This window comes from Otolemur garnettii, unplaced genomic scaffold, assembly GCF_000181295.1.
Source record: "Otolemur garnettii isolate 467f Iridium unplaced genomic scaffold, OtoGar3 scaffold00040, whole genome shotgun sequence".
NCBI classification, from domain to species: Eukaryota; Metazoa; Chordata; class Mammalia; order Primates; family Galagidae; genus Otolemur; species Otolemur garnettii.
In genome coordinates this window covers 276,882-297,405 of record NW_003852435.1, presented here as the reverse complement: position 1 = coordinate 297,405, position 20,524 = coordinate 276,882, and the positions used below count along the sequence as shown (strand labels likewise).

The following is a 20,524-nucleotide window of genomic DNA, read 5'->3' as shown; positions in this document are numbered from 1 at the left end:
CTACCCAGGACAACAGCTTGAGACTCTATCTTAAAAAAAAAAAAAAAAAAGATCTTTCCTTTTGGAAATGACCAAACTTTTCTTAATTTCCTGATATAGTTTAGAGCTTTCATAAAATGAAGCTTTCTCAGAGTTTTGGGGAAAGGTCACGGATTAAACTGCATCACAGAAATTCTAACCATAAATACCTAGCAAAAAATAACATATCCTCCCTTAAAAGAACCTTTACAAATAAGAACCAAAGAGGAAAGAGGCACAACTGAGGGTAGTCAACTTCAAACACGTCGTGGAAAGGAAACACGGGATTCCAGAGCAGAGTGGAGAAGCCTGCCACAGCCTGGCTCCTAATCCTGCCCCTCTGCTCCTGAAATGAGGCTCTGCTTTCTCTTTAGACAAAATAATTTGACTTCACTTGAGATTTTAGAAAATACTCAGCTCTTCATTAATTATTTGCACAAATTATTTATGCAAGATTTCAAATGTAAAATCTCTAAATAATGTTCACTGGTTAGGAAGTATCGAAGCGTCTTAATCACTATTTTGGGGGGAGGGCAATAGCAGTATTAACGGCTTCTGAGGCACCAACAGTTATTTTGTGAAATAGCAAAAAGGCAGGCAATGGGTGGGGAGTGCGTGAGGAAGAGGATCCAGGGAGCACAGAGAATACACATCCTGGATGATACACAATGTTCCTCTCTTTCTTCAGTGGCAGTAACATGCTTTGTAGGAAAAGAATCCTATTGGTGAATTTCCAGTAGAGGTATGAGGCTCATAGATCTTGTGTGAGGGGACTCAGGAAGATGGGTGTCTACTAAGGTGACTGGTAAAATTACTGCTTCCTGGACTAGAGGAAAGGTGAAGTCAAATATTTTTCTTTGGAGAATTCAACTAGAAAAGCTCCAGAATGAGGCCACAGTTTTATGCGGACCTTTTAGCACTGATTAATTTTTTCTGACTGGCTGATGAGCGTTCAGAGGACTCTCTACAACAGTTTTGGGATGGGTCCAACTTTGGGCCCAGATTATTTTCTTAGACTATAAATGGAAGATTACCTGTAAATTATCCAGGATGATTCGGAGGGACTGCACCTGTCGCCGAACAGCACCCGAATATTTTTCATAAGCAGCAGCATCATATTCACTCATTTGGATCTCCTTCAGCCTAAAAGCGAAGGGCATAAAAAGGTAACAGCTTAAGCTGTGTACATGTGGGTCTTTTACTTCCATTCACCTACTGCTAGGACTCTAGCAAACTCCTTGGCAACTCAGATCGACTTTGAGGAACAAAAGCAAGAAGTGATGTCTCCAGGTATGTTTATGGATTCAAAGGAGGGCAACACCGATGACATGCTGGTAAACAGTTAACAAATGGCCTCCAGGATTTTTTTTTTTCTGAGATGGAGTATCACTCTGTTGCCCCAGGCTAGAGTGCTTATCTCACAGCAATCTCAAACTCCTGGTTCAAGCGATCCTCTAGCTTCAACATACAGAGTATCTGGGACTACAGGGGCCCACCACCATGACTGGCTAATTTTTCTATTTTTAGTAGATACAGGGTCTCACTCTTGTTCAGGCTGGTCTTAAACTCCTGAGCTCGGGCTTGGCACCTATAGCTCAGCAGCTAGGGCGCCAGCCATATACACTGTAGCTGGTGGGTTTGAACCCAGCCCGGGCCTGCAACACTAACAACTACAACTAAAAAAAAAAAATAGCTGGGCATTGTGGCGGGCATCTGTAGTACCAGCTACTTGGGAGGCTGAGGTAAGAGAATCACTTGAGGTTGCTGTGAGTTGGGATGCCATGGCACTCTACCAGGGCAACATAGTGAGACTTTCCCCCACACTCCCTGCCAAAGAAAAGAAAAAACTTCTGAGCTTAATAGATCCTCCTGCCTTCTCCTCCCAGAGTGCTAGGATTATAGATGTGAGCCACCTTATGTGGCCAAGATTTTTCTTTTTTTGAGACAGAGTCTCATTCTGTCATCCTGGGTGGAGTACTATGGTGTTAGGATAACTCACAGCAACCTCAAACTCCTGGGCTCAAGCAATCCTCTTGCCTCAGCCTCCTGAATAGGTTGGACTACAGGGTACCAGCCACAGCTCCTGGCTAGTTTTTCTATTTTTAGTAGAGACATGGTCTCACTCTTGCTCAGGTTGGTCTCTAATTTGTTAGCTCAAGCAATCCACCTGCCTCAGCCTCCCAGAGTGCTAGGATTACAGGTGCGAGCCACTGTGCCTGGCCAGGAATGTTTTCAAAAAAGCCTGACTTGTTGTATTTGCTGACTTTCATGGTATATGTATCACCACCATGCTCACTTTCAAGCTACCGATGCTGAATGCTGAGTTAGAAATGTGCATGGCCCGGCTCTAGGGCACACCACCGAGACATCCTACACACGTTGTGAGGTTGGCAGCGGATGGGTTCATGTGGCACATTCCTGAGGGAGTTCCCGTGGGTTCCTTTTTAATCCAGAGATCATCTATTTGATTGACCAAGGTAACAGTTCACGCCCAAAGAACATATCTTACTGTGTTGCTATATACACTTATCCAAGAGTTTTCTAAAATTGCTGACAGTGTACTTTAGAGAGAAAAATTATATTTTAATATTTTTGTGCCTTTGAAATTCTGTCCTCCCAGTACACTGCTCCTTTTTATCATTTTGCATTTTGCTGCAGCCTCAGCAGCGCACGGACAGTTCCCTGCATGCGCCATACATCACGGCCCTCAATGCTGCCACAGTGCTTCTCCCCACCTGGAGCGTCCTTTCCCAGTCCCTTTGCTCCACCTACCCTTCAAGATTCAAATCAGTTATCCTCTAGGACACCTGCTCTGCCCCCAGGTGTGCCTGTTGCGCTCTCTTCTCACTTCACTCCTCCGTCAGTCAGAGCATTCACTACCCTTATTTTAACCATCTTTTGTCTCCCCAACGCGGCTCTGTGCTCACTTGGGTAAGGACCCAGTCTTTCTCATCTTTACATGCGTAGTACCTAGCACAGTCCTGAACATGTAACAGGTGCACAAAATAAATTGAAATGAATGACTGACATAAAAATTCAACTCAGGATTATTTTAAATGCAGCATCTTAAAGTAATTCTAAGTAGAAAATTCATTCAGGAGTGCCCTCTCTTGGGGTTTACAGTATTACATCCATATTACACTAATTAAATCACACATTTCCATAAAGTTTTATAAATTTAAAAGGGAATAATGAATGCCTATCTCAAAAGCCTAAGCATAACACAATCTTCTGAACTGCTGTGTGTGTGCATGTACGTGCGTGTGTAGTGCTGGAGGTACGAATCTTAGGTATATATAGGTAAATCTCTTGCCTAAAGTATATTTTTATTCCCTTGGGCTAAAACAGAAACCCCAAATTCTGCATGAGAATAAGCAGTCTCTATCCTCCCTGCCAGGCCAAGCACTGGGAGGATCCATTCATCATGGGGCAGAGTGCTGGTCTACCACCTCCCAATGCCAGGTCTCGCCTCCCAGGGGCATATCTGCAACTCCTGCCCTTTCACCCACCAGTCAGCTAACACCAACTCAGGCTTGAAGACTCAGCTCAAAGGACACATCCCAGGAAGTATGGCCTGATCCCTTGAATAAAACTGACTGTTTCCTTTTTTGAACCTTATAAAGTCATCTACCATGAAACCTGTATACTCTATTGCAGGCGTCCTCAAATACGGCCCGCGGGCCACATGCAACCCGCCTAGGACATTTATCTGGCCCGCCAGGTGTCTTTGCCACTGCTGCCTGTCCAGCTTAGCAGCCGACTCGTCCTGGGGCCTGCAGTCCTCCACTAGTCTGAGGGACAGTGAACTGGCCCCCTGTTTAAAAAGTTTGAGGACCCCTGCATTGCTTTAATAGACAGGTCTGTTTCTCTCTGTTATGGTGTTTTTCAAACTTTTCTTTTCCACAGTAGGAAACATGTTTTACATGGGGATATAGTACACATAAATGCATGGGTATGTGTAACTGAAAAATATGCTTATTATAGGTGATGTACTCTGGTTTTTCTATTCCATTCCTTAAATAGAAGGACCATATCTTATTTTTTCTTTGAATCTCTAGTACCTAGCACATTGATTTTCAACCGGTGTGCTGTGAAAATGTTTAAAGATCATTAATTAAATTATTTTCAGAAGAAGTTCCAAGCACAATAAGTATATATATATTTTTTACTCTTTTTTGATCAACATAATTTAAGTGTGCTGTGGAAGTTTCACTATAGGTTCAAAAGTGACATGAGATATGAAGGTTGAAAACACAGACCTAGCACAGTGCCTGGCACAGAGCGGCACTTGATAAATGCTGTTGGACAATACTTTGAAAACACTATCAAAAGGTAATTACAGACAACGCTGCTATAATACTTGAATGATTGTATTCTGAAGTGACACACCAAGGTGCCCTTCTAAAGCGAATTAACTCCATATCCTGCAGAACAAAAAGGAATCCACGTGTAGGACTTGACCTCCTAAAAGTACTTCTTCTGTTTAGTTTTGGCAGTCTCTGAAACCTCTCTAGGAATTTTCATTAGATTAAGTTATGTCTCGAGTCTCAAGGCTGACGGCAGCTGGGCCCAACGAACACTACACACTCCATAACTTCGAAGTCAATGGGCTATTTTCCAAAGAAATGAGATTAGAATTGATTAGAAAAAAATGTGGACATGGCTGTCCTTGTGGGGAGGAGATGGGGAGAGAGGAACGTAGGAAGGAATGTATGCACAAATACATACACATATGTGTATACATACATACACATATACACACACGTCTATATGTATACACACAGACCTACATACAGATACATATCAAGGAAGTGGCTAAACAGTTGGTAGTCACCTGAGCAGACAGATCCCTCTCAGCAGAGGGATCAGAATCAGCTCCATTTAGAGGGCTACCTCTGGTGCAGATCATGTTGCACCCCCAAACACACCACATGCTATTTCAATTATGAAGAAATCTGGAAATCATATTCCAGATTGTATCAACTTTCAGAAAGATCACCTACAAGGTGTTCAAAGCTGATAACAAATTCTGAAAGATTAAGACCAAAGCAGGGAATGGAGAAAAAAGATAGGAAATTTTAGCCTCTGGATCAAACAAGGTTCCCATAGCTAATACTTTCAAGCCTACAAAACTAGCTGAAAATGTGCCTTTCTGCTTTTTTAAATGGGATCAGGGCACAGCTGCTTCGCATCCTAGTAATCTATGTGGACTAACTGCCCGTTGTTGGCACAGCATATTTTTAAAGGGTATATTTATTGTTACGTAAGAGTCTGGGAATTTTAGTTCTCATTTTACTTTTTCTTACAGGTCAGACTTAAATACTATAATTTTGAATCAATTATGAGGAAAACAAACATATGCCGAGATCCCCTATGTGAGGATGATTAGTTTTGCAAATGGTAGTAGACGCGATTTCCACAGCTGGTGCCCACCTCAATGCTTTTCTAAGTGTGTACAAATGCCTCACTGTCTATTTCATTCACTTTTCATTGGTATAACGTTTCTGTTTCATTTCACGCACGTCCTAGATTCGTCTCCCTCTGTTAGTCTGAGTCAGTATATTCCTGATATGTAGGAACTTGGATCTAGCTTCACTCCAGATACAAATGGATGCAAGGAAATGCTATGATGATAGTGTCAGGAACCCACCAGTAATACTGGGCTCCACGAGGCAACAGAGCGGATCTTCTGGGTGGTGGCAGGACTGCCTCATTTCAGCCAGTCTCTGAATTAAGCACTACAGGGTGGTACTATTACTAGTGTGCACGTGTGTGTTATTCATTCCACAGACATGCATGAGTGTTTGCCATGTGCCAGGCTCTGTGTACAGGTCCTGGAGTTCCACTAGAGCACGACACAGAGAAATCCTTGCCCTTTAGGAACGTACAGGCAGTGGGGAGACAGTCAACTAATCACACAAATCATAAAATGTGAAGGAGTGAGAAGAGTTATGAAGAGGAGGCACAGGGTGCCCTACAGCATAAGTGGCGGGCCCTGACCTCCTTCCACATACACAGGCCTAAGGTGCAAGACAGCTTTAAAACAAATTATTTGATGATGGTAACGAATTACTACTTTTTAAAGACACGATAATAGTATTGTGGGATTGTATGTTTTTGAGTTCTGATATCATAGAGATACGCTCTGAAATATTCACTATGAAATGACAGAATGTCTTGGGATTAGCTTCAAAACGAGCCAGGGGTGAGGCCTGGGAGTGGAGCCAGAGGTTTCTTCCTCAAGTTGGGGGTCGGGTCCATAGCGTTCAACATGTTTTTCTCTACTTTTGTTTTATGTTTGAAAAGTTCCACAATGGAAAGTTGAAGAAAAAAAGTTAGGGAAAAGTCTTCTGTCTTTCAGCCACTTAATGGTATTTTCTTCTACTTCCACTCAGATTCTTCTCTGCCGTATACAAGGGAGGTACATGGTTTTCTCACTCTTTTCCCTATGGCCTCTCTTTCCTCTCTGATACTCACTAAATCCCGTTTCCTTATTAGTGAAGATGCCCTTGACTTCTTCCCCTGTGGGCCAATTTCCCTTAATAGAACCAGGTTCCTTTTCCCTATTTGGCAACAGGAGACGGGGTTGCACACTTCTGTCTAAGCACCACTGTGAGGCCTTTCTGCCTCTAAACTATTATGTGCCAGAACATTCTTGTCCACTTGGGCAACAATTTGGACTGGATAACTGGGAGGTTTTGAGGTTGGCAATAATAAAAACTCATTAGTCGGGGAGGGGAGAATGACACATATCTAAATGGTTCTTTTTTTTCTTTTCCTGATGGGTATTTCATTATTCATATGAAATGTAGAGCAGTATTTTAATTCTAATAAGACTTTACATTATAAAGTATTTCTCCCACCTTTTTTTGGAGAAATTTCAACTGCTTTCATTCCTAACATAGTTATCTGTCCTCATAGACTCTCTAGAAGAAAAGAGAGAGAAGCCCTCTAGCTCCAGAAGAGCAAATTCAGACACAGGGAGGATAAAGGAACTGTCTACGGTCCCCAGAGAAGCCAGCGGAAGGGCTAAAAGCACTGTCTTATTTTTTATTTATTTATTTTTTTACCCCACCCCAACAGCACTGTCTAATGCGTGCACCTTACTTACCTGCTGGCCCCACAGGATCCAGAGGCATACAGACTTTCCTGAGGGGGTGGCAGGCGGGACCTGCATTTTTGTCCCTATTGTTCTGCACTGTTTACTTGCAGGATGTGAAAGCACAGCACGGAATGTAATACCAGATGTTCTATGTGGGAGGAATTTCAGAACTCACATACACTTGAGCATGCTTTTTTGGTAACTGCACCCAGCTCCTTTCACTGAGCACAAAAATGTAAATCTACTTCCCAAACCTCCACCGGGCCCCTCAATATAAAGGAGACGCTGCTGAATCTTTGGCATTTTTCACTTTTAGCTAAAGAACACATGGAGATGCCCAGTGAGAGCACCATGTGGATTCTTAGTTTTTAGGTGGGTCCGATTAAAATGGCCCAGAGCATTTATAGAATGTCTAAAGGCCACAGGCGCCAAGCCCCGAGCAGGAGTTTAAGGACTCCACTTGCTGACGAGGCCTCCCCATCCAGACTCACTGCCTGCTTCTCCCCAGCTGGTACCCTTTATCCTGGCGGGCAAGCTGGCTGCCTCCACCATAGACGCTATGCTTATCCTGCCCAGTGCCTCTGCTCATTTAGTTTTCCCTTCCTGGAATGTGGCCTAGGAACAGAAGGAGGTGGATGGAGTGATTTAAATTTCACTTTGTCTTTAACTTCTGTTTTTTTTTTTACAGATTTTGGCCGGGGCTGGGTTTGAACTCACCACCTCTGGTATATGGGGCCGGCACCCTACTCCTTTGAGCCATAAATGCCACCCTTTAACTTCTCTTAAGAGAAATATCTTTAGGTTTACTTTCTCATGTGCTCCATCCCTTCTTCTACACAGTCATATGTAATCAGTAAATTTCAAAGTGCCTGAATAGGAAGAAGACGGGACTTTGTTCACTTGGCTGTCTCCGTTGGGAGTGGGGGTTTATAAAATTCAATTTGCGATCCAAGTTGCTGAATGAGGTGGAAAATCACACACACCCTGGTTTCCCCACAGTCCACGATGACATTTCACCAGAGCAGCCGCACTGACCTCCGCTGAAATGCCTTCTGGCCCATCTCTCTCGCAGCTCTCTTGACCTCTTCGGGGACTGCATCTTTCTCGGCCTGAGAGACCTGGTACACTGTGTGGCCTGCGTCCAGCCGGTATGGACCTCCTTTGCCACCCATACCTGCTGTATCTCTTCCCCCTGGAGGAAAGCATGGAAATCCACATGGTTAGTCTGAAAATGACTACAAAACCAGATCATAGCTTATTGGAGGGATCACCTCTATGGTTTATCTTACAAGGGTACAAGTGAATCTTTCTAAGAGTAGAATATAAATGTCTTAACACAATAACAAAGAAAATGACATAAAGGCTAAAAAAAAAAAAAAGACAGTCCTGTAAAGTAATTGTATTAGTAATTAAATACTCAAATAACTTTCTGGAAACAGAAGTATTCCCTGTTTAGGGTACTTTTCCTTTTCTCCATCCATCCAGATCCCACCTATATTTCAAGACTCGGTCCAAACTCTATGACAGCTTATCTGATGCCTCTACCTCATCAATTATGTGATAGATGGGATCATGTTTTAGTTATTTTTGTATCTCTTGACCTGTAAGAGTGACTTGAATACCCTGAACACATAGTATATATTTGCCAGTTAAATGAGCATCTCAACCCTTCCTCGTGTTACCTTATTTTTCCTTAAAATACAAAGAGACAGGTAGGCTACAAATACTGTTTCTTCCGGTTTGCAAAATTATAAAAACAATGCCCAGAGAGGTTAAGTGACCTATGTATGACCTTTTATCACTGGTTTAGCCAAAATTAGAAGCCAATTGCTCTATTAACTTTGACTTTCAGCTTTGAACAATATTCGACAGATACATATCACCAGCTGCAGAACAGTCTATTAATATAAACTCAGGTTCTACATGGCTTAGCTCTACACCATCTCTGTGCCTCAGTCTCCTCATCTGTAATGTCGGGGACAAATATTTAATATCATTTACTTCATGGGACTGTCATGAAGCTAACACGCTTAGAACACTGTCTGACACATAATAAGAGCAATACGAAGGACTACTTTCACTATTACTATTTAAACAACTCCCAGTCACATAAATATAAGCAATTCCTAGTTTTATAAAGTGGAAAATTTGAAAGCTTTTCTCCCCCTCGCCCCAGCTTTAATCAACCTAACAAAGTAAAAATAAGAACTCAGTGAGAACCGCTTCCTTGATGAAAGTCCAGGTAAAGCATTTCCTTTTGGGAAATACCATGAGAACAGCCTATTAATTACAGCCCTTTTATCTCTATTCAGAAATGGGTAGTGGAAGATTCCTTCTCAGATGTGTGGGACTCCTGGCTCTCACTCACGGTCAGCCTATAGGCAGAAGACACAATAATTGGAAAATGACAGCTCTAGGTGGAAGAGTGGTTTCTGGCATATGACTCCTTCCTACAGGAGGTTAGCCTTAGGAATGGGTGGATTGTGAATTACAGCATCATTTTGGTGAAAGGAGGAAAGTGGTGAAACTGTTAGGGCTGGTGTGAGTGATGGCCAGCATGAGTCACAGAGCCATTGGGCAAGTCATCATGGGGTGGAGAGGGCAGGAGGAGCGTTTTTCATAATCTTCACTTCCCAGAGCCTTTAATTTGTACTATTTGAATGAAAATGCTAGTTGGACATTCTAAGAAGGCAAGGCACAATCTTCTTAAAGCTAAGTTTGGTCATCCCAAAGCAGTTGAGAAGATGAGCTGGGGGACAGGTCAGTGAGGGCTTTGATGAAAGGGGAAGCAGATGACTTGTTGGGCCAGAGCTAAGTACAACACAGAGAACTCTGAGGGGGGAAGAATGACAGAATGAAAAACAGAAATTGGAGCCCAGACCCTTGGTCAGCTGAAAAATAAAAGACCAGGGGAAGCAAGTGCACAGTCGTCAGTCTGGGGATTTGCTTCAGAAGCAAATGTGGGCTAGGAAATTCAAGGTGAATAACAAATACAAACTTTCATTCCAGAGTCATCCACTGCTGGGACCTACATCTGCCCAGCACCTTCCACGACGCATTCCATATGGATTAAATCTTGTTGGCTTGACACTAACATATAGATCAAAGGATATTTCTAAAAATAGCCTTACTTTAAGGCTGGTACTTGATGAGTACACAGAGTAGGCGAGAAATCACAGGCTTATTTGATAGCACATTGTCTCAGCACAGGAACCCACTTCCTCCCCAGGCTGTCAAGGCCAAAAGGCACAGACCATCCTAAGGGAAGGTGAAGTACAGAGCTCCGATAAGCTCAGACAGTACGCACACAGTCTGGCCCTATTCCTGTGGCCCAGCAGATGTGTCTGCTCCAGCTGCTCAGGAGGAAAAAGGAAGACGACAGTCCTGGGAACAATGCTTTAGTCGGGCAGCCAAGAGGAAGGAATGGACTGCAGCCAACAGTTCAAATTGCAACCAGCTCCATTATCTCAAAATCTCGTAACCTAAACCTGCTCACTTCTGAGATGTGGAAGACAAGGACCATTTCTTTTCAAAGTCAGTTGCTCAAGAAAGAATTTACTGGGGATTTCTGGCACCATCCCAAGGTCATGGAATTTAAAAGAAGGGATTAGCACTTTCATAAATATCTTCTTCACGCCAGGCATTGTGTGCAGCACTTTACAGTCTTAATCTCATTTAATGCTTACCACAACCTTGTGAGGCAATTAACATTATCCCCTTTTTACTGATGATGCAACCCCAGAAGAGCAAGAATGGTTTCAGGTCATAGGGCGGCAGGGTCTGTGCGTGTCTTGCGTGTCTTGACGTCACACTGGGGCCGAGTAACAGGGGAGGCTGAGAAGGAAAGCTGGCCCCTGAGCCTTCTTAGGGGTGATGTGCTGGCCTCGAGGGCTAGTGAAGCCTGACCCAGGAGCATGCCCAGGCTACCTACCTGTTCCACCAGCCCAAGTATTGCCGCCTACATGGGGCATGTTGTCTGGGTCTTCCTTTCCGTGTTTGGGGGAGCTCACATCTTCACCGCTATCTCTGTCGATTGTTATCTAAAAATGAAGAATTGAGACATTGTCACTGTCCTATGGCCAATACCAGGAACTGCAAGACAGAAAGAATTCTTTCCCCCTAAGTCTTTAAGGCATCTCATAACCTCAGGCTGTGGGATGGAATAGACGCTGTGAGGATCTGGCAAACATTTCACCAGATGTAACATCCACACGGTTGGGAAGGAGATAAGTTAAATTTTTAAAAAATTATTTAAAAAGAAAAGAAAAAGAGCTGCACTGGGTGACAGCTATAGAGTCCTGCTGATGCAGAACATGCAACGAGCATTTACACAAGATGTGAGGCCCACCAGCCGCAAGGAAGATGGGTTTCCCAGAGACTGAGTCAGTAACTATACCTTTGCCTATTTCTTTACTTTTTTATTTTTATGTCCACTTAGACTTTATTTTTTTCTCTTAACAATTTTTTAATTAAATCATAACTGTGTATATTAATGCATTTATGGGGTATAATGTGCTGGTTTTATATACAATTTGTAATGCTTATATCAAACTGGTTAACATAGCCTTCACCTCACTTATTTAGTTATTGTGTTAAGACATTTATACTCTTAATAGATTTGACATGTACCCTTGCAACATGCCCCATAGGTGAGTTCCCCCCATTACCCTCCCTCCACCTGGCCTCCCCCTTTCCTTCCCCTCCCCCTCCTCTTCCCTACTTCATCCTGGGCTGTAGTTGTGTTTTATCTTTTGTATGAAAGTGTGGGTGATTATAAATTGGTTTCATAATAGTATTGAGTACATTGAATATTTTTCTTCCATTCTTGAGAAACTTTACTAAGAAGAATATGTTCCAGCTCCATCCATGTAAACATAAAAGAGGTAATGTTTCCATCTTTTTTAAGGCTACATAATATTCCATGGTATACATATACCACCATTAATCCATTCATGGGTCAATGGGTACTTAGGCTTCTTCTATGACTTGGCAATTATGAATTGGGCTGCAATAAACATTCTGGTGCAAATATCTTTGTTGTAAAATGATTTTTGGTCTTCTGGATATATATTCCTAGTACAGGAATTGCAAGATCAAACGGCAGGTCTACTTTTAGAGCCCTAAGTGTTCTCCAAACTTCTTTCCAAAAGGAATGTATTAGCTTGCATTCCCACCAGCAGTGCAGAAGTGTTCCCTTTTCTCTACATTCATGCCAATGTCTGTAGTTTGGGGATTTTGTGATGTGAGCTACTCTAACTAGAATTAGATGATATCTCAAAGTGGTTTTGATTTGCATTTCTCTGATGATCAAAGATGATGAACATTTTTTCATGTGTTTGTAGGCCATGCACCTGTCTTCTTGAGAGAAGCTTCTGTTCAAGTCTCTTGCCCACAATGAAATGGGATCACTTATTCTTTTCTTATTTATTAGTTTGAGTACTCTGTGGATGCTAGTTATCAAACCTTTGTCAGAAACATAACCTACAAATATCTTCTCCCATGTTGAGGCTGTCTGCTTGCTTTACTTACTGGGTTCTTGGCTTTCCAGAAGCTTTTTAGTTTGATCAGATCCCAGTAATATACATTTGCCTATCTCATTTTCAAAAAAAAATCAGTATTCTGAGTAATGCCATTTTATATTAAATATATGAAAAAGAAAAAAAAATGAATGCATGCCTCACTGATATATTTACATTATACATGCCCAGATATATGAAACACTGCTTATTTGTTTTATGGATCCACTGCAATTTTATTATGGTATTTTGTAGCTTTCGTAATTTGTCTTTAGTTTAAAACTGCATTTACTATTCCTGCGATTCCAACAGACTAAGCGACATTGCAGCCCTCCCCTGTGCGAGTCTGTAATTCGTTGATCCCTGCTTCCAATCCAGTACAGAGTGACCGAAAGGACTGATAACTACTCAGAAATTCCAGTCCTAGCAGTCAGTTCAGTAGGTCCTACTCTACAATAAGAAGACCTGACAGCATTCACACATTTCACGTACACTATGTGTCTGCTCTCAAATGACATGATCAAACTCTCATTTATATGTTCAAACAGACTTACAGAAACCATACTGGAGGACATCACGTGAAGTATCATGGGGCCTACAGAGCCATGGAGGATTGGGCCCTGCCCTCAACTATGTACAGCTTGCAAACGGGCCTGAACACAGTCTGCAGAGCTAACTCATTCCATTTTCATACATGGTTTTTAATTCTTGATGTTAGGATTAATGAAAGTACGTAGGTAATCTGAAGTCGAATGGCCATTAAGGATGAAATCACCAAAACTTCCATTATCTCAGGTGCAGGTTGATTCATTTCAAATGTTATGGCACTGTAAAGAGATGTCTAACTAACAAGACTTTTCTACAAATAGCTTTGGCAGCATTAGCAACGTTTTTGTCATAACTTCAGCATACTGCAAGAACATTTAGTAATTAATATAAATTCCACACACATAATCATACTCTAAAATGGGTAAGAACAATTTTTGCCCTTTTTTCTTATACTAGGCAGAACAACAAGGAATGTTCAGAGAACAAATGAACATTTAAAGTACTTTTCCCAGAATTTGCCAACACTTTCCAACTTGTCTACAGATATTAATAATACCAGAGATAAATAATAAATTAAAAATACTGACTATAGGAATTCAAGAAGAGCAGTAACCAATAAAGTTTTCTGTGTTGATGATAATGTTCTGTTCATATCTATTTGCAGTGTCCAATATGGTAGTTATGAGCCACTGGCCCACTATGGCTGTTAAGCACTTGAAACGTGGCCTGTGAAATTTAGTTAACTAAAATTTAAATTTAAATGGCCACACGTGGCTAATGGTTATTTCATTAGATGTTATAGCTCAGGGACAAAGTTGCCTCAGACCTGGAGCTAAGTACTTTTTGGAGATCCTTTTACAGCACCCTATATATGTCCTCCACAAAAAAATGAGAAAAACAAGGACCATTTCAAAATTGGGATACAGTTTTACTGTGTTGCTAATTTAAGAAATCTATACAAAAGGTATAACTACAGTCTAACTTTTTTTTAAAGCAAATATAATAGAACTTATATATGGAGATATATTCTTATTATAATAAGAAGATACACTTATTTTTACATATAAACATATAGTTATTACAAAAATGCTTCCCCTGCCCCAAAGACTTCTGGACTATTTCTAGAAAGATCTTCAGAATTCACAGCAGGTTCTTTTACAATACACTTTTTTTTCCTTTTTTAATATTTCAGATTAATATTAGGGTTTGGATAATTAGGTTACATTGTCTGCATTTGTTAGGCAAAGTTCAAAGTGTCCTTGAGCCCTTCACCCAGGGGTGTGCAGTATACCCTACACTGTGCACGTTAGGTGAGAGGCTACCAGCTCCGCCCTGGTAACCCGACAGCATTCACGCATTTTTTTTTTCTTTTTTGAGACAAAGTCTCACTTTGTCACCAGGCTAGAGGACACTGGCATCATCATGGCTGACTGCAACCTCAAACTCCTGGGCTTGAATAGTTATCCTGCCTCAGCCTCTCAAGTAGCCAGGACAATAGGTATATGCCACCACATGCAGCTAACTTTTCTATTTTTTGTAGAGATGGGGTCTTGCTTTTTGTTCAAGCTGGTCTCAAACTCCTGGCTTCAAGTAATCGTACCGCCTCAGCCTCCCAAAGTGCTAGGACTATAGGCATGAGCCACCTTGCCTACCCCTTTTGAAATATCTTTTATGATGGCATTTATGTGTTTTTTCAAAATAGATTTGATTTTCAATGACCAGCCACAAGACCCTAGTTAGTTTCTGGTATAAGCTATTTGCTAACTTGCTATGTTATCTTTGGCAAATGAACTTCTCTGGGGCTTAACTTTCTCATCAGAAAGTAAGGGGGTTGAGCTAAATGATTTCTACCATTACACCCAGGATTGCCAAGCTGTGACCAACCCAGTGATTTCAAATCTGATAAATACAGTGATCAAGGTAGGGTTTTCATGAAAACCAGGTGCCGTCATACAATACTGAGACAACTAATGGGCCCTGACAATGTTTTGACTCAACAAATATCACTTTTATAATGGCATGAAAGAAAATGCATTCAGTAGAAACTATACTTCAAGTACACACACATCATTCTGTTTTTCCACTTTCAGTACAACATTCAATAAATTACACAAGATATTCAACACTTTGTCACCAAATAGGCTTTGCACTAGATAATTTTGCCCAACTGCAGGCTAATGTAGTATGGGTTCATTTACAGTAGGTCAGATCAAGGCTATGATGTTCAAAAGATTAAGTGTATTAAATGAATTTTCAGCTTGTGATATTTTCAATTGATGATGGATTTATTGGGATGCAACCCTGTCTTAAGTCAAGGAGCATCTATAGTCTGCTTATAAGGGTTATAACTCTTCTACAGGCCAATTCTAAAAGAGAAGTTTCAAAAATTGTCTAGTCAATGACAGGATTATTGGAAAAAGTATTCTGAACACGCTTTTGTGCATGTGTGTGTGTTCTGGTACATTGTTTAAAAATAGGTAAAAGAGCTGCAGAAGAGGGATGAAAGGCAAATTCTTATGTGTCTACTCATTTTACTGTCATCAAATATTGTTATCGCCTTATGACGTTTCACACAAACAAGTTATTCTATTGCGAGAGAATCGCTGTTTGAGAAAATTGGCAAAAATGATGGTGTAAGGCAAAAGAAGAGAACCTTCAAATAGCCTCCTTCAGGTACCTCCAAAATTACGTTTCTGACATTGGAGAGACACCTCTAGTGGCCATCAGGGAGGCAGAAAACAGGCTATAAAACTTCTGCACAGAAAGGAACTGGCATTTTCTTTGCCACCTGTGTATCTTGCTGGGGCATCTGCTGGAAAATGGGCTGTTCATATCACCAACGTTGAGGCAGCGCCCCACCAAGCCCGAGAGAGAGCCCAGAGGTGTTTCAAAATTGACAAATTCTTGACAAAAACAAAAAACAACCGTCAGCTGAAACCCAATTTATTTCAGAAAAATACATACCATGAAATTCCAGAGACATTTAATTAAAAACAAGGCATTTGGTGGAGTTTATCTAATTTCGTGTCATTTTATGAATGCTGTTATACTCACAAAAATACATTCCTCTAGGTGGATGGGAGGAGTGTATCTGCCGAGAAGATTTCAAAGCCATGTTAGGACATCTCTTAGGTGGAGTGACAACGATTCATACAAGGTGCAAGGCAGGAAATCTAGGATAGTCCACCCCCAAGATAGAAATCAGAACAAATACTAGAGAAGGCCTGTCATTTGAGGAAGCTCATCTCCTAGGAATAGACACGAGCTATAGAACCACTGGCCATTCAGAAAGCTATTTGCTTTCATGTTTGTGTTGAGAAGCAGCTGGGATGTGTTTTCTTCAAGAGCTGGTTTCATCCAGAAAGAGCTCAAGTAAGTCATTCCAATTACTGAAACAGACACCACTGCACTTGCTCAAAGGGATCAAAATTTTCCCTAAGCCAAAAATGACTGTGGCCCCTTATAACTTTGACACAGCCTGACATACAAGATGAGACCCTTGATTTCTCACAGCAGACACACTCTACTTCCTTTTAGGTAAGTGTGCTATAATCCTGAAAATCAATATTCTCTTATATAGGAATTAAAAAGGAAAAAGCATAGATCTTGTAAATTATAACTCATAAAGATGTTTCGGAGTAGAGTCAGCATAGGGAAGGGACATGACTCACTGAAACCCTGTAATTCTGGGCAAGGCCCATTTAGTTTAGGTTCCTCCTTGAGCTCATTACTTTTTAAAAACCATCAGTAAAATGATATAAAAAGCCACAATGTCATCATGGAAGAAAAGTTAGCTCTTGGAGGTATGACTAGACAACACGGCTGAAGACTAGATGTGGTGTGACAGCTGTTTCTGGTTGCCTACCCCATGTTCACGTCCTCTTTCTGCCTTTTAAACAGAAGTCAGAAGTATCATGGTTGGCTAGAATCAAGCACAGTAATCCCATTTCCCTTTGCCAGATTGGTCTAGGGGAAGCTATATGACCTGAGATATAAGAGAAAGTCTGTTAGGAAGCTTTTTGGAAAGATTTTCCTCCCAGGTTAAAAAAAGAGAGAGAGAGAGAGAGGACTAAAGGAAGAGCTTCTTACTGTTCTGAACGCACAGCTCTTCTCTTCCGACACACGCGCGCACACACACACACATCCCACTTCCTATCTTGGGACACGGTGAGTGAAGATGTTATGCATAGTTACATCAGCCACCTGCTGACCATATGGCAATAAGAGGGTGGCAGATTGGCAGGGTGACATTGTTGAGATGTTGAACCAGCCCTGGAGTCATTTACCTCTAATCTTCTACACAAATAAATACTAAGTGTCCTTATAGTTTAAGCCATTGGTAGTTGGGTTTTCTGCTACTTGGTTTTTGGTTCTTTGCATGCAAACTAATCGTTTCCTGCATTAAGGGATGGATGAGAGGCAGCTGGGCAGAAGCTATTGTCTTGGCTTTTCTGAGCTAATCCTACTTTTCAACAAGAAGACATGCTTTGAATTTTCTGACATTAAAAAGTACCATAATATTATAATACCACACACCAGAACAGAAATCCTAATGATTACAGTTGCCTCCTGCCTTCTTGACTGATTGGAAGGCAGTTGAATGTATTCATTCATTCCCTTGTACAAGTGTTCCTGTGTAGTCTGTGGTGCACCTGCTACTCACCAGGATTCGGAGATGCATGAAACAGGATCTTTGCTTCCAGGAGAACACTTACAAAGGGGAGCAAAATCACAGCACAAGGAGATACAGGCTGTAATAAACTACTCAATAAATCTGCCTAAAACATAATATTGTCTGAGGTTATTCTTACCCACCGGTTAGAAACTTCTTTTATTATATTAACTAACATACAATGAAAGTCACATTAACATGTCCCTAAAAGTCATCTTTCATTTTAAGTCTGCTGGTTAAAAAAACAACAAAAAAGGCTGCCCACCACTTGGGTTTCATCAGTAACCTGTCCCTTCTACAATGATAATGCATAACAAAAATACAGTTGTCCCACAGGTAGCTTCTGTGTCTTCCATCTTCTATGTGTGACAAAGCCATCAATTGTGAAATTTATCTTCAGTTCTTCCCTGGCTTCGTGGTGATATCTGCTTTCAAATACTCAATGACTCTCTTCCCTCTTTAATCCCTCACCACCCTTAAAGCAGAAAAGCATCTGACTTTTGGTGCCTCATATCTACCAATAACACTGTAACTGATACCAGGTATTTACTCACACTAAATAATTAACCCCAGAGGTCATTCATATTTTAAGTGCCTTTATTACTAATTCGAATAAAGTACTGTTTCTTTTGTTAGAAAGTCTAACAGGCAGAGGTGGTGGGGTGGGGTAAGGGGCATATGAGGCCTGCTCCCTGTCCCTAAAGACAAATGGCCATCAGGGTCATATGAACATTACAAGGGAGAAGCAGAACCACCTGTTCTGTAGAAGGCCTGCTTTCTAGCATAGGAAGGGTTCCATTCCTTTCTCATGGGCTTCCTCAAGTCAACCAGCAGCCTCTCTGTCCTGACTTTGGGCTAGACCCCTTTACCCACCTTCCCAAACCAAGCCAAACTTAGTCTGACCCTCCCCTTCTTTTCTGCTCGCACACTCCTATAGGGTTGTGCATATTTTGATTTCTGGCACAAATGATGTGAATTGGTAAATACTTTAAAATATTTGAAATAGGGAACCAAAACATTCTTCTTTCCTCTACTCAGGATATTCTAGAACACATCCCTATACATATCCTATATTATCTATCTGAGTTCACCAAGTCCCCAACAAAGAACTTTCTTGCTAGAATGACTCTCTTCACTAAGAGCCACTAACATGTAACAAAAATACCGAGTCCAATTAAAAAGAATAAAACTTTATGGATTTCACAGACTTGGGCTAAAAAGATGGTAAAAAAAAATTAGTCTGTTAATATCTCACTTTCCATTTAATTACATTAATACACTTTACATTAATATCTCACCAATTACATTGGTGCAGTGGCTTATTCATACAGCTTTGCACATAATAGGTGCTTAATAAATATGTATTGCATGCATGCACAGACAGAATGCTGAGAGTTTCATCTTCTGCACACCATCTAGAGCTATCACCTGGGTGCCAGATGGGACTCTTCCCAGCTCTGTCTACCAGCCCATAACTGGCATACAGTGGACCACTGGTCAGCAGAGAGCCATATTCTAACAGAGGCAGGAAACACATGTCCCTGTTGGCTCTAGATGGTTCTTAAATCCTGATCCTGTGTCACTCTCTGCTTGACTCTGATCCCACTAAGGTCTCAGCTCAGTTAGTTTCTGCCTGGAGCCCTCTCTGGGCCCCGGATGGTCTCTTCTGTGGCCTCTGAATTTTTGGGTGATGGTCTCTTGCCTTGTTTCCTGGTCCAAACAGAGAGGTTTGAATGGCTGTCCAAAGTAAAATTATAGGTTTGTAGAACTCATACAAAGCAACTTCTCACTTTATTGAGAATACTTTATTTTTCTTCTATTTAAATTCAAATAGGAACATAAGTTGAAAATGGTTTTTGGAAAATCTGGGAATATGGAATGCAGAATGATGGAATCCAGAGGATGACTCATGGGTTAAGATACTCCATTCTAACTAAATCTTTAAGGGAAACCAAATGTTGTTATCACTGTGTATAGATGAGTATCAAAAACAAAATGTTAAAAAAACCACAAATGATCGGCATGGCAACAGTTTCCTGGCACAGAAGTATCCTTCTGGCTGCCTCCCCACAGGCGCACGCTCAGCATTCACTCACACGGAACCACTAATTAAACTCAGAGACGGCAGGGGCGGGGTACTCTCCCAGGTCTTTATATATTCTACCCTTCCTATTTTTTTGCCTTTTTTATTTTTAAGAGCCTCAAAAGGTCAATGTTCATCACGTGAGTAAATTAAATCCCAGCCATCAGACCTCCACAACCAAGGAAAAAGCTAGCAAAGCAAGGCAAGCTCCACCGTAGCAAAGAGTGCACAAATGCTTTGGTTTTGCTATTTACTGCATACCAGGTGGCCTTGGCAAAGACATTGAATGTCACCTACCTTTATCATTATTGAAGGCAAGTGACTTTATGTATTGGCCCAGTGACTATGACCTTACACACAAAATGGAAAACCTATTTGGCAAATTGTAAAGCTACTCTGCTTTCCATGCTAACAGAATTCTCCGAGGTATTAAAAGTCGCTAGAAAGGGAAGGGTGGGTGGAAAAACCATTCCTACCACCGCAGTGGGTAGAAGCAAAGGGGGATTTTGACACGCCCCAGATTCTAAAGATTTTTGTGGACGTACCTACCACATCTATGTGCAAAAACGCAGCATGAGGAATTC

At 41.3% G+C, this 20,524-nt stretch overlaps 1 protein-coding gene across 1 annotated transcript in view; it reads right to left on the bottom strand.

The window, feature by feature from the left end:
• The window catches only part of LOC100961950 (von Willebrand factor A domain-containing protein 8), a gene marked incomplete at its 5' end in the record, with an annotated part of 309,966 nt that overhangs the window by 37,209 nt on the left and 252,233 nt on the right, over nt 1-20,524 (bottom strand). The window contains 3 exons of the mRNA XM_012805376.2: nt 1,053-1,161; nt 8,156-8,312; nt 11,052-11,160. Coding sequence (XP_012660830.1) covers nt 1,053-1,161; nt 8,156-8,312; nt 11,052-11,160 — 375 coding nt within the window. The remainder of the gene's footprint in view (nt 1-1,052; nt 1,162-8,155; nt 8,313-11,051; nt 11,161-20,524) is intronic.